Source organism: Martes martes (genome assembly GCF_963455335.1).
Source record: "Martes martes genome assembly, chromosome: 3".
Classification (NCBI taxonomy): Eukaryota; Metazoa; Chordata; class Mammalia; order Carnivora; family Mustelidae; genus Martes; species Martes martes.
Window position 1 is genome coordinate 70,838,659 of NC_137890.1, and position 12,021 is coordinate 70,850,679.

General features: G+C 38.1%; 1 protein-coding gene across 1 annotated transcript in view; it reads right to left on the reverse strand.

Annotated features, from left to right (window-relative positions):
* Window positions 1–12,021, reverse strand: part of RXFP2 (relaxin family peptide receptor 2) — a gene marked incomplete at both ends in the record, with an annotated part of 56,588 nt that overhangs the window by 12,608 nt on the left and 31,959 nt on the right. Inside the window, 6 exons of the mRNA XM_080799699.1 lie at window positions 1,152–1,223; window positions 1,331–1,402; window positions 5,118–5,189; window positions 6,658–6,729; window positions 9,965–10,036; window positions 11,075–11,146. Coding sequence (XP_080655825.1) covers window positions 1,152–1,223; window positions 1,331–1,402; window positions 5,118–5,189; window positions 6,658–6,729; window positions 9,965–10,036; window positions 11,075–11,146 — 432 coding nt within the window. The remainder of the gene's footprint in view (window positions 1–1,151; window positions 1,224–1,330; window positions 1,403–5,117; window positions 5,190–6,657; window positions 6,730–9,964; window positions 10,037–11,074; window positions 11,147–12,021) is intronic.

The window sequence follows — 12,021 nt, forward strand, 5'->3', positions numbered from 1 at the left end:
AAGGGACAGAGGTCACTATATCTTGGGTGCCCAAGACAGTGCTATGGATAAATTGGTAACCAGCAAATGTTTGTAAAGTAAATATGTAAATGAATTAAAAAAAAAAGAAATGAAACAATAAAGAAAAGTGTTGGGTAAATAGTTTCTAATTTGACTTTTAGAAAGGCATGATGTTTTGGCTTTTAGAATTCAGTGTGCAGTAAGTGAAAATCATTTTGTTCACATCCTAAGGCCTATTTTTATATGAAAAAACAATGTGTTATATATATGTATAAAATATAACATATATAACATATAACTTTTATATAACATATAACACACACACATATAACATGTATATCATTGTTTTTTTGTATTCTCACTTCTTAAGAACAGGAACCAAGTCTTTTTCATCAGTGGATGCTCATCTATACATGTTGAAAGGGAACCTAAATCTGGAATTAATTTCCAAAAGAAAACTATTTAGCAAGAGGAAAGAGTGATATTAAGGATTAGTCTTTAGAATTAAATGAACAAAAGCTTTAGGCTGAGATCACGTAATGTGTATGTCTTCTGTGTAAAAACAAACAACAAACTTGAACCAAAAATGGTTATTTCTGGGAAAGGAATGAGGAAGTTCAAAGAAAAACTTGCAGAGTTCTTGACAGTATTTAAACCTAATACATTTGAAATTTAAAAATACTAAACAACACTAAGTGCCTGAATATTCATATTGGTGAGATAATTTTTTTCTTTACTTTTGAAATATAGAAAGCATACACCATAGATCAATATCAAGAAAATTGTTGTAGCAAAGGGGAAAAGAAAAAGCAAGCAAGTCTTACACAATTGTTTTTTTTTTTTTTAACCAGTTTTTCAGTAACCAAACTACTGAAAATGTAATTCTTTGGGAGGATTGCAGGTTGAGATTTTTCCATGTAAATCTGGTATAGGTAGCTTCAAACACAGAAATGTTCTTTACAACATATTGAATGGTTTTCGTTGTCATTTAGTACATACTTGATGATAACAATGATATTCACAACTGTCTGATGATACATGTTCAAATAAAAAGCTCTCTGTGTATAAAGTACCCATTTAAAAATAAATGTGGTTCTGAGTAAAGTACATCCACTAAAATGATAATCAACATGTTGTTATATTTCACTTACAGAGACTGAAGTTGTTTAAGACTTTCAAACTGGTTCTTGTGGAGATACAAAAGAGGATTGGACGACAGATTCCTTTTGTACCATCAGAAAGAGGGAGGAAAGAAGCATCAGGATGTTATTATTTTGGAAGCTCAAGATATTGCCATTTAAATCTGATGATGGTGGGAAGAAGAACTTACAGTTTTTGTAGAAGCTTCAGGTCTTTAAAAATGTGGGGTGGTAGCTCCATTATCATATTGCTAGACAGGTCCCTGTTGATGACAGTGAAAACCCAACACAGTTACATTGGAAATAATTGACAGGGTTATTACTTCTCACAATTATCATCATCCCAGTTGACGTAACAGAAAATATGATCCAATTTAACCAACCTGATAACTTGTTACAAAACAAGGCTGTATGAGACAGCCAAATGGATATGTTTTCCATCACTTTCAGACATGTGACATTTTGTTCATCCAGTTCCTGTCTGGAATTTCCTCTCAGTCTCTCTCCAACACATTCCAACCTGGCTTCAGTGTCTACTTTGGTTAATTTTCTCTGTTTCAGGTACTCTCTGTACACTTCGATCATTCATTATTTCTTTGACTCCTCTTTGTTTCAAGTATGTGATATCTTGTTTATCCAACTGTATTACAAGCTTTCTGAGGCCAAGATCTATGTCTTCTACTTACTCTGTATGCCAGCTAAGACAGTATTGGCCACATATTATTTGTCCAAACACTTTCAAATGAATAAGTTTGCACATTTTAAATCTATTTTTTAAAAGATATTAAAAATATAGAATGAAATATATCAGGACTGTCCAATCCACAAAGAATCATAGGGAAGTGTTTCTATAGAATGTAGAAAAGGATTTGCTCATATCAGAAGGAATCAGGACTCTTCAAGAGTCCAAAATATCCTTCTGAAGGAAAGATATTCCAAGGTGAAACAGACATGCAATTGCTTAAGACTCAAGCAAAAGATCTTATCTATTTTTGATGTTTTGGAAATGCTGATGGATATGTGGAAGTTACAAATAACTAAGACTCACGTCTTTTTCTAAAGAAACTTACAATTAGAATAAACAACTAGATTATAAAACAAGGAAGGAATGAAGCAAGTGCTATTATAGATGTACTGATAAAAAACGGAGGAAGGAGTTGGAAGTTAGGAACTGTTTGAACAAAGCTTTATGATTTTCATAGGTAGTATAAAAGAACAGCTTTTTAGGTGAAAATTAAGCAGGATCAGTGAAACAGAAACTTGAGATTCAATGACATCTTCTGGAGTTGGCAAATGGTCCAGCATGGGTGGAGGATGGAAAGCATGGGGAGATATAGAGGAAATGAGTCTGGAAATGAGCATGGAGACAAAATAGAAGGGCCATGAATACATTCCAAGGCAGAACTTCCTTGGATAGTCCAGAGCATAGTCCCGGCATCAGAACCAAAGAGGATGCTTATAAAAAGAGCACATTCCTGGTGTCCGCTCCAGAACTATCACCTCAGAATCTCTGGGAGGGAGCCTGGTAACATGCATTTAAAGCCAGTATCCCTCGTGATTCTTCTGAACATTAACATTGAAAGCTGGCAACAAAGAGTGAGAATATGAAGCAGGATAGCGGAATACTATGCTCTGGTTTATGGGATGATGGTTCTGTCAGAAGCATGAAAAGTCAGAGAATCAAACAATGGAGACCAGGCGGGAGGCTTTGGCCCTGGACCACATGAAAGCTGATGAGGGCTTAAGGGGCTCATGGGCAGGTCTTACCGTCTGATAGGACATGAAGTGTAAGGAGGTTTGGAGGGAAAGGAAGAGGCTTCAAGCCTGGCTGCCAGGAAGGATACCATACTGCTATGATGGTAAGTTCAGGGAAAGAAGCTGGCAGGAGGTAAGGGTCATCTAAGAATCCATTGTAACAGATTACTTTTCAGGTGCTATCATGGTATTCAAGTGTAGATGTCCTGCCAGCTGGGAGTTCTGATCTGGGGCTGCAGGTGAGAAGAGGACACCTGGATCTAGAGCAGAAGGGAAGCCACAGGTATGCAAGGGTCAGAGAGAGCACAACAGAGCAAGATGATGATGTCTTGTGTGGCTAGGAAACATCCTGCTAAGTGTTATGTTGAAAAACAAAGTGCAGCCTTTTGGAAGACAGGACTTTAGTGGCCTCACCTAAATGTGCTTTTCCTCTCCAGCAGGGTTTGTTGTCATGAAGGCATAGTAAAATTATCTAACATTTTTGTAAATTCAGGAAGTAAAAATGCCTCATTCAAGTTAGTTCTGTAAACTTCTGAATTTCTTGCTTTCACTTACTAATGAGCAGTGGATTAGAATAGATGATTGGTGATGTTTTAAAAAACAAGCTAATATCTCTTAATCAGGCTCTTTTTGGGGGCAGTGGGAATGTGTGTGGCTGGTGTCCTGGTGTCCGCTCCAGAACTATCACCTCAGAATCTCTGGGAGGGAGCCTGGTAACATGCATTTAAAGCCAGTATCCCTCGTGATTCTTCTGAACATTAACATTGAAAACTGGCAACAAAGAGTGAGAATATGAAGCAGGATAGCGGAATACTATGCTCTGGTTTATGGGATGATGGTTCTGTCAGAAGCATGAAAAGTCAGAGAATCAAACAATGGAGACCAGGCGTAGCATAGGATAAAAAGAGGATTAGAATATTTTTCAAAATGTGGACTTCATACCACTGTTTCCTTATGTTTGTATCTTAAACATGCTCGTGTATGTCCTGGGCTGCTTGCCTGCTCTACTCCATATCCCAAATCCCTATCAACCCTCTAAAGTCTCATTAGGAGTGAAGAATGAATGAGCGATTCTGAGGGAGCTGCCTTTCACTTTTTGCCATAAAATGACAATATTTTTAGTTCTAATGCAGTGTCTTGCACATACTAGACACTTAGTAAATATAGGTGGATTTGGTTTGTGATACTTATAAATTCATTTGAGTTAATTATTCATGAATTAGTTTTCAAATTACTCTTCCTGAGTTATTTTCCCCAGTACTTCCTGGATTTTGAAGCGAGATATAAAGAATGGGGGAGAGATTAATTAAGAAATTAATTTCCGGGACACCTGGGTAGCTCAGTGGGTTAAAGCCTCTGCCTTCGGCTTGGGTCATGATCCCAGAGTCCTGGGATCGAGCCCCAGATCGGACTCTCTGCTCAGCAGAGAGCCTGCTTCCTCCTCTCTCTCTCTCTCTCTGCCTACTTGTGATCTCTGTCTGTCAAATAAATAAATAAAATCTTAAAAAAAATTAATTTCCATTTTTAGGCTTCATATCAGGAGGAGTTCTGTACCCAAGTCATGCCCTTTATAATGTAACAGACTTAGTTTTAACTTCCAGTGAATACACAGTTATGGGGGTAAAAATGAATTAATAGCAAGACAGATGCTTTTAAAAGTTTTAGCTCTACAAAACATATTTGAGCAGAAAAAGTTACATGAGCTCTCAATATTTTTCAATAAACCCGATCATTCTAGACATTTGTGTTTGCTTCATCAGCTCTGTAAGTCATAATTTCTCAAGGGATAATAAGCATCTTTGTTCCTTTGTTCTGTCATGATTAATATGATTTCAGTCAGTCATTCATTTAGCAAGCAAGTATAGTTACTGAGAATTAACTATACTCCAGCCATTAGAGATAATGATCCTGGAGTTTAAGGAGCTCTGGAAAACTCATTTGCTTCAAAACACACACACACACACACACACACACACACACACACACACACTCACCCAAGAAAACAGGGAGAGAAATTAGAGTAAGCTAAATCCATATTAAGCCCAGTACTGGATTTTAATTTGCTTTTGACTTTAGGATAATGTTGATTTTCTTAATTGATTTTGAATATCCAGGAGTCCGCAGGATTTGGTTGCTGCTAGTGAAAAAGCAGCCTCCCTAGTCACTTAAATTTATCATCTTGGAAGAAGCAATCCTATTTTCCTAGTAGACAATGCTACTTACAGTTCTCCTAAATTTTTTAATGAAGAAAATGTCTTCTCTGGAACAAAATCAATTTGATTTCTAGGCAGAAACCTGTAAGACATGGTGAGAGTCAGCACCGTTGGTTTGTGTCTGCTGTAAGAACCAGTTCTCATTGGGAGATGCCACTGATCCGGGGGTAATTCCACAAGGCCTCCTTTGAAATCTCAAAGCAAGGCGTGTTCTGGTGTGGAACTTAAGGCAAGAATTTCTCACCAAAGATAGCCATGTGTTCTCTCGAGGAAATGCTGCTGTAGGTAATTTGAGGGGCTGAGTGTGGTCTATGAAGCTGCATTTTGTTTGGATTCTGATTAATTCAGAAAATGTTCATTTCCCAATATGCACACACAGATGTCAAATTTGTTAATTAATTAGAGCAGAGTTTGAGAGGATCCTTGTATAAGGCACATTCCTTAGGAAAAGGCCAGAAAGAACAAAGCTTAAACAAACCCCATAGCAGTTTCTGGGGCCACAAATGTATTTTAAATTGGGTGGTGGGGGGGGAAGAGACTGGTTTTACATTTTCTTTGTCTAGAAATGGAATTCTCCAAGACATGCAGTAAAAAGAGGGGGTCTGCCACTAGCTGCTTTACAGAGGTGTTAACAAATGAGATCATGAATGTGACAGTGATCTAAAAGCTACATGGAGTTATAAAATAGAAGGTGTCAATGGAATTTGTTTGGCTTACCAGGGTATTCTCTCATTATCTATGAGAAAAGGAACCAACTCTTTGCATCTCTTGAGTGGGATAGCCCCTCTTTAATCATTAAATATGCTGGTCTGCAGTCTGATTGATAAATACATAGCCTGGCAATAACCTCATCTCTTAGTTCATTGAAAAACAGTGGTTAGACGACTACAAAAAAAAAAAACAAAACTCCAACTTTTCTTTTCCAACCACCTGTGCAACCATCAAACATTACTAACTGCTTACTACATGTGGAAACTATGGTTCAATCCAAAGCGAAATTCTCGTGTTTTTACCAGTGCAAATGTGCCATAGCCGATCCACGTGCGTAACAGCGCCCCCCCCCTTCAAAAAACATAATTAGCAATCAGAATCAACAATCAGAATCTTTGGGAAATCAGAATACATTAGATATTCTTCCCTTAAGAATAAAATTATTATTTTTTCTTTAGAGAGAAAGAAGAGACATCAAGGGATAATTGTTCACTGGCAGTAACAGCTGACTGTGGGATAGCTAACCATTTTCACACACATTATCTCATTTCCTTGGTGATCACAGGGTTAGATGCCAGCTCAGCTGAGAGGATGCACGGAAATAATGATTGCCCTCAGCAAGAAGGAGATCAGCTGGAGACCTAAATGCTGGGCAGCTACATTGAAGGCTGGGCCCCACCATCAAAATCGATAAATCTGTGTGTACCTTTTCTAGGACTGCAGTTTCAGATGGAGGCTGTAAACAAAACACGACTTTAAAATTCCTTGTCAGTGTTTTCTTTTGACTTCCAAATCTATTGGGTTTCCCCTTCGTTTACTGATTTCCATTATATACTTACAGCACTGTGAGTGAATTACATGACAGAAAAGTGGAATTCGTAAGATATTTTATCCCATTGCCTTCCAAATCCCTAAAAGGCATGGAGAAGAAATATTTTTAGTGTTTTTGCACAAATCATATGTCTACAGGCACTTTTTGTTGATATAACAGTTCTGAACTTTGTATTTTACCTCATTCCAATTTTTATGTTTTCTTCCTAATCATTGTGGGGTTAATAATATAGTTAATATTATGCTTCTTTTCCCCTTCCAATTAATGTTCGAAGTTAATAAAATTGAGGGAAAGGGCAAACCAACATTTCGTGAGTGTCCCTCTCTGCTAGATACAATGCTATTAATTAACATTACATTGCCACCATAATAGGAGTAACCACCATTTATTAGAGTTTTATGGTGTCAGGTACTCTTCTGAGTGTATAACAGCACTCCCGGAAAGTTGGTATTATGCCCCCCTTCCCCCGTGCATTTAACATATGAGGAATGTGAGGCTCTTGGGAATTCACTTAATTTCTGGTCACACAGCTGGTAAATGGTAGAACTGACCTTCTAACCCAGATCTGTCTGTATCTAAAGCCTAGACACTAAAGCATGGCATCATAGACCCTTATAATCTCACATTCCTCTGACATCACACAGATACTTTGGTCTCTATTTTGCTAAAGGAGAAAATCAGGCAAATTTATCTTCCAGATACCGAACACCAGAGTCAGGATATGTATCCATCTGCATGACGGAAAGCCAATGCTCTTTCTTTTATTTTGTTTTTTGTTTGTTTGTTTTTGGTGCTGAAACCCAGAAATAAAATGACGGGTCTTTCTACCATGCTTCTGAGAGGCTACTGCTGAGTGTAGCGCTGCGCCAGTGTTGGCTGGGACAGCCCCAGCATCACCTGGGAAGTCCTCAGAAATGCAGACTCCCAGGCTCCATCCCAGTCCTACTCCAGGACTGAGGTCTTCGTTTTAATTCCAGTATAATTCACAAACAGTATTATATTAGTTTCAGGTGTGAGATATAGCGATTCAACACTTCCATACAACCCTCCGTGCTCATCGCAAGTGCCCTCCGTCATCCCCATCATCTATTTCCCCCATCTCCCGACCCAGTTCCTCTCTGGTAACCATCAGTTTGTTCTCAATAGTTAAGAGTCAGTTTCTTGGCTTCTCTCTTTCTTTTTCCTTTGCTCATTTGTTTTGTTTCTTAAATTCTACCTATGGGTGAGATCATATGGTATTTTTCCTTCTCTGACTGATTTATTTCACTTAGCATGATACTCCATCCACATCGTTGCAAAGGGACTGAGGCCTTAACTAGTCCTCGTATTGTCTGAGATGTGTACTGACACTGGAGAAGCACTGGTGGAATTAGTGCATCCGGCTAGTGATCCCTTATGATAGGACATCCCACCATCAGGGAGCCCCCCTTGGGAGCACTTGGAAATTACCTCTCCTAGCAGTTCCAAAGAAGGAGACAGAAGCAGCTTTCCTGCCAAGTCTCTTAACTTCTTTTTATTGTTTGCTTCCTATAATCTTCCCTATATATGACGATAGCTGTTTTGCTGCTTCTGAACGTTTCTCAAGTTAACACTAAAATCACAAATTCTTTTGCCCTTCCCTTTTAAGTTTTATTTTATAGCCACCCAGGTGGTCTTGTAGGAACTTCATTTTTTTTTCAGCCTTAAAATACTGTGGTTAAAATAATAAACACTGTACTCTCTTTAAAGTCCAAATATTGTTAAATGGAATGGGAATAAATGTTTTTACATTTTGCAAGTATAACACTAAGAAGTTAAGAGTATAGGCCTACTGATGGCAAATAAGGGAGGAAAAGCCTGGCCAGGTCACATTTTTTTCTGCCTCGTTGGTTTTTTATGGGTCTGACCTCTCAGTTCTCTGTCCTCTTGGTTTAAAGGCCCTTTTCTATGTGTGATCAGGCAATGTTACTAATGATAATTTTTTACTGGGTGTCTACATTTTCCCCTAGTGTTTGAGGGAGCCTCGAGCGACCATGAGTATGCCAGAACCCTGGGTTTTGACACTGGTTTCTGATCTACTCTTGGTTGTTGATGTCCATTTTGGGGGGCAGGTCTGGACTCTGATCTTTTTCTGCTACCGTCACTCTTTCCTGTTTGCTTCTCATTGTGCAGATGTGCTCATGTGTTTTCTTTCCTAACAAGTTTTATTCTAATGTTGTTCAGACTTTTATTTCCCTTTCAGCAGTGGCACATTTACATGAGACCTCTATTGCCTTAAAAGTTTTTTGATAGCAAGTATATAAATAATAAATAAGTAAATCAATCAATAAATGTATATATGTATGTCAGTAAATAAACACAAGGGCACCTAGTAGTTGTAACAAGTAATTCTAAGTCTAGTTCAGAAAGAATCAAAAGCTGAGGTACTACAGTTTTATCATCTGAAGATTATTGAATCCCTGATTTGAAAATGAGAAGAGTTCTAGGGGACAGTACAATCAGCATTTCACAGGGCAAGAGATCACAACACTCCCTGTCTCAGGAAACTGTGAAGATGAAGGTGGCAGGGAATGGGGAGTAAAGGTAGTGAAACCATGAAGTAAACTAACTACATGTTTCAAACAAGTATCTGTTCAAAGCTAACAAGGAGTGGAAATGGTTCAGCACATTCATTTCACAAAGATTTGTTGAGCAGTTATTATGTGCTGGTCATTGTACAGATGCTGGGATATAAATCCCAAGGTGGGTTTCTGCCCTCATAGAATTTACAGAATGGTGGGGAACAGACATGTAAACCAATGGTTCTATGATAGTGATAGCAAGATAGGTATGCAGTATAGGGACCAACTGGCATGATGGATGTCTGCCCATAGTGTAAAAGAGGCAGAGGGGCAGGCAATGAAATTGGCTGGCATGTCAGGGATGGCCTCCTGGAGGGGATGTTTAAGCTGACCTTTGAAGGTGATGTTGGAGTTAACCTAAGAATAAAGGAGCAAGAATTTTAGAATTGAAGGAATAATATGTGCTCAGGGAGTTGATTGTAGCACTTTGGTGCATCTGGAAGGAAGGCACATGAGGAGGAGGAGGAGGATGGTAGACTAGATGGAGGAAGGGACAGAAAATGTGGGGCCTTGGGTGCTCAAGTGTTAAGTCTGAATTTGACTTGTACACCCACTGAAATTTTCAAAAGATATTTAAACCGGGAAATAACATAATCGGTTTTGGGTTTTGGAAAGAAGATCACCAATGGGCTTTTTATGTGATCATGAATTAACTTTAGGTCTAGTTTCCTTAATCTGGATGAAGAACAAATTAGCTCCTAAATGCATACTCACATCCAGTTGAGTTGAGGCATTTGGGCACACATCTGTTTGGGAAGGGCTTCTAAGTAGTTATTAACCATAGACCTTTACACAAAGAAGATGTTAATTAGAAGCAAGATGATATGCCACTTTAAGAACAGCATTTTTATTATTTCCACAATTTGGAAACTTGTATGCTAAAATCAACACACCCGGATAAAGAATACACACATAACTACCTCTTCAAAATGGTATCTAGAAATGTGCAGAAAAGGAAGCAGATGTCAAAGAAGCTATGAATACAAAAGTATGATATATAACCTGGGAATAAACATTGGACAGTTTAATTTTATGAGATGAAACTAAAGTATATATATAGTAATAATTTTGAAGTTCATGGTAATTTTCCTTGTAAACTTTTAATTTGCAATCATTTCTAGCATCCTACATCCAGAATTTTTTCTTAAGGGAAACATCAATCACTTACAGTATTAAAAGGCCACATCGCAAACTGCATTAAATCTAAGAAGTGATAGCAGGGAGCACAGGGGGAAAGAAAACAACCCATCAGCATGTTAAGTTGCACGATTAATTTATGATATTGTGGTTCCTTTTGGCAAATGGAAAAATAATGATGTTATATGATCAACTATAAAGGAATATAATAATCCCCTGCTGATAAATCATTCCAGTGTATTAATAAATAGTGAGAACGTAATTATGAGAATAGCTCTTTTGGTGGGACAAAGATTTTGGAATTTTTAGTGACTCTCCCTGGGCAAAAGCACATTTCCCTCTGTTAAAAATGTAGTCAGAGCTGAACTCCCAGGAGATTCTGATAGATTTAAATGTAGTAAGCAGATAAAAATGAATACTATCTTTGGTTAACCACTGCAGGTCAAACATGCTTTAGGATTAAAGGAAATTAAAGGAGATCAAAAAGCAATCAACTAGTAAGCTTAAAATAAACCATGAGCTACGGTCAGGAAACTGCAACAGTAACTGTGGTTAGACACACAGGAAAGGTTTTGACTAATAAAAATGTTAGCAGGCTTGAGTTTTTTTAAAGCTCTTTTTGAAAGCTAGTGTTAGATGTCATTGCGATTTATAGACAGATGTATTGAAGGGTAAATGAACACTTACAAGAAAAACAAGGACTTTAATCCAGTAAACAACTTCTGTGAAATTCTGGTTATTGGATTGTCATCTAGAATTCTGAGAAAACATATCACAAACATTTCCAACGTTAGAGACATTTATGAAATAAAACCAGGAAACAAGAAAAGGCGCATGACAATCCTGTCTCCCCCAACACCTGCTCTCCTCCTACCTGCTGGTCCATGCTTGGTCCCTATCCTCTTCCTTGAAAGCCCCTCTTTCACCCTGGGTCTTTCCTCCACATTCCCACCACCCTCCATCCCAGTTCTTACGAGCTCTGTCCGGATTGTTTTCTCTGCCTGCATCTACCTCCCACCGGACTTCAAGATCCGAGTCACACCCTTCACCTTTGGATACTTGGGTCCAGCACAAGCTGAATTATTAATCGGCTGACTACAGACTCAGTGAAAGCTTTGACCTACTGATTGACTGAATGAAGAATGAGTGAGAAAAAAAAAAAACTCCTAGGAAATCACAAATGGTTCTTTGGTTTCATGGGTTTTAAATGACGCATTTAATAAAGTCTATATAAACAAACTCATTAGAAGCTTTGAGGGTGAACGAGTGGAAATATTCATATATTCAAATCACTATTTCTAACCATATATGGTATTTTCCTAGAAAGAAATAGACTAAGGGGAAATATGCCTTCTTTTCTCTTGTGCCTTTGAAGCCAGGTACCCTTTCCTCTTACTCTCAGGGGTCCTTGAGGGTAAAATTTGGAGAAGGGAGTGACATTGGGCACCTACTATATGCCAGGAGCTCTCCATGTGGCCATTTATATATGCCCTGTGATTTAATCCTCAAAACATTGTTTTTAGAAAGGAACTGTGATTATAGTTTACAGATGAGAAAAAACAGCCTCTGAAGATTAAGAAAGTTGCCTAGAACATTAAGCATAGGACCATGGCATACACAGGATCTGGATGAAG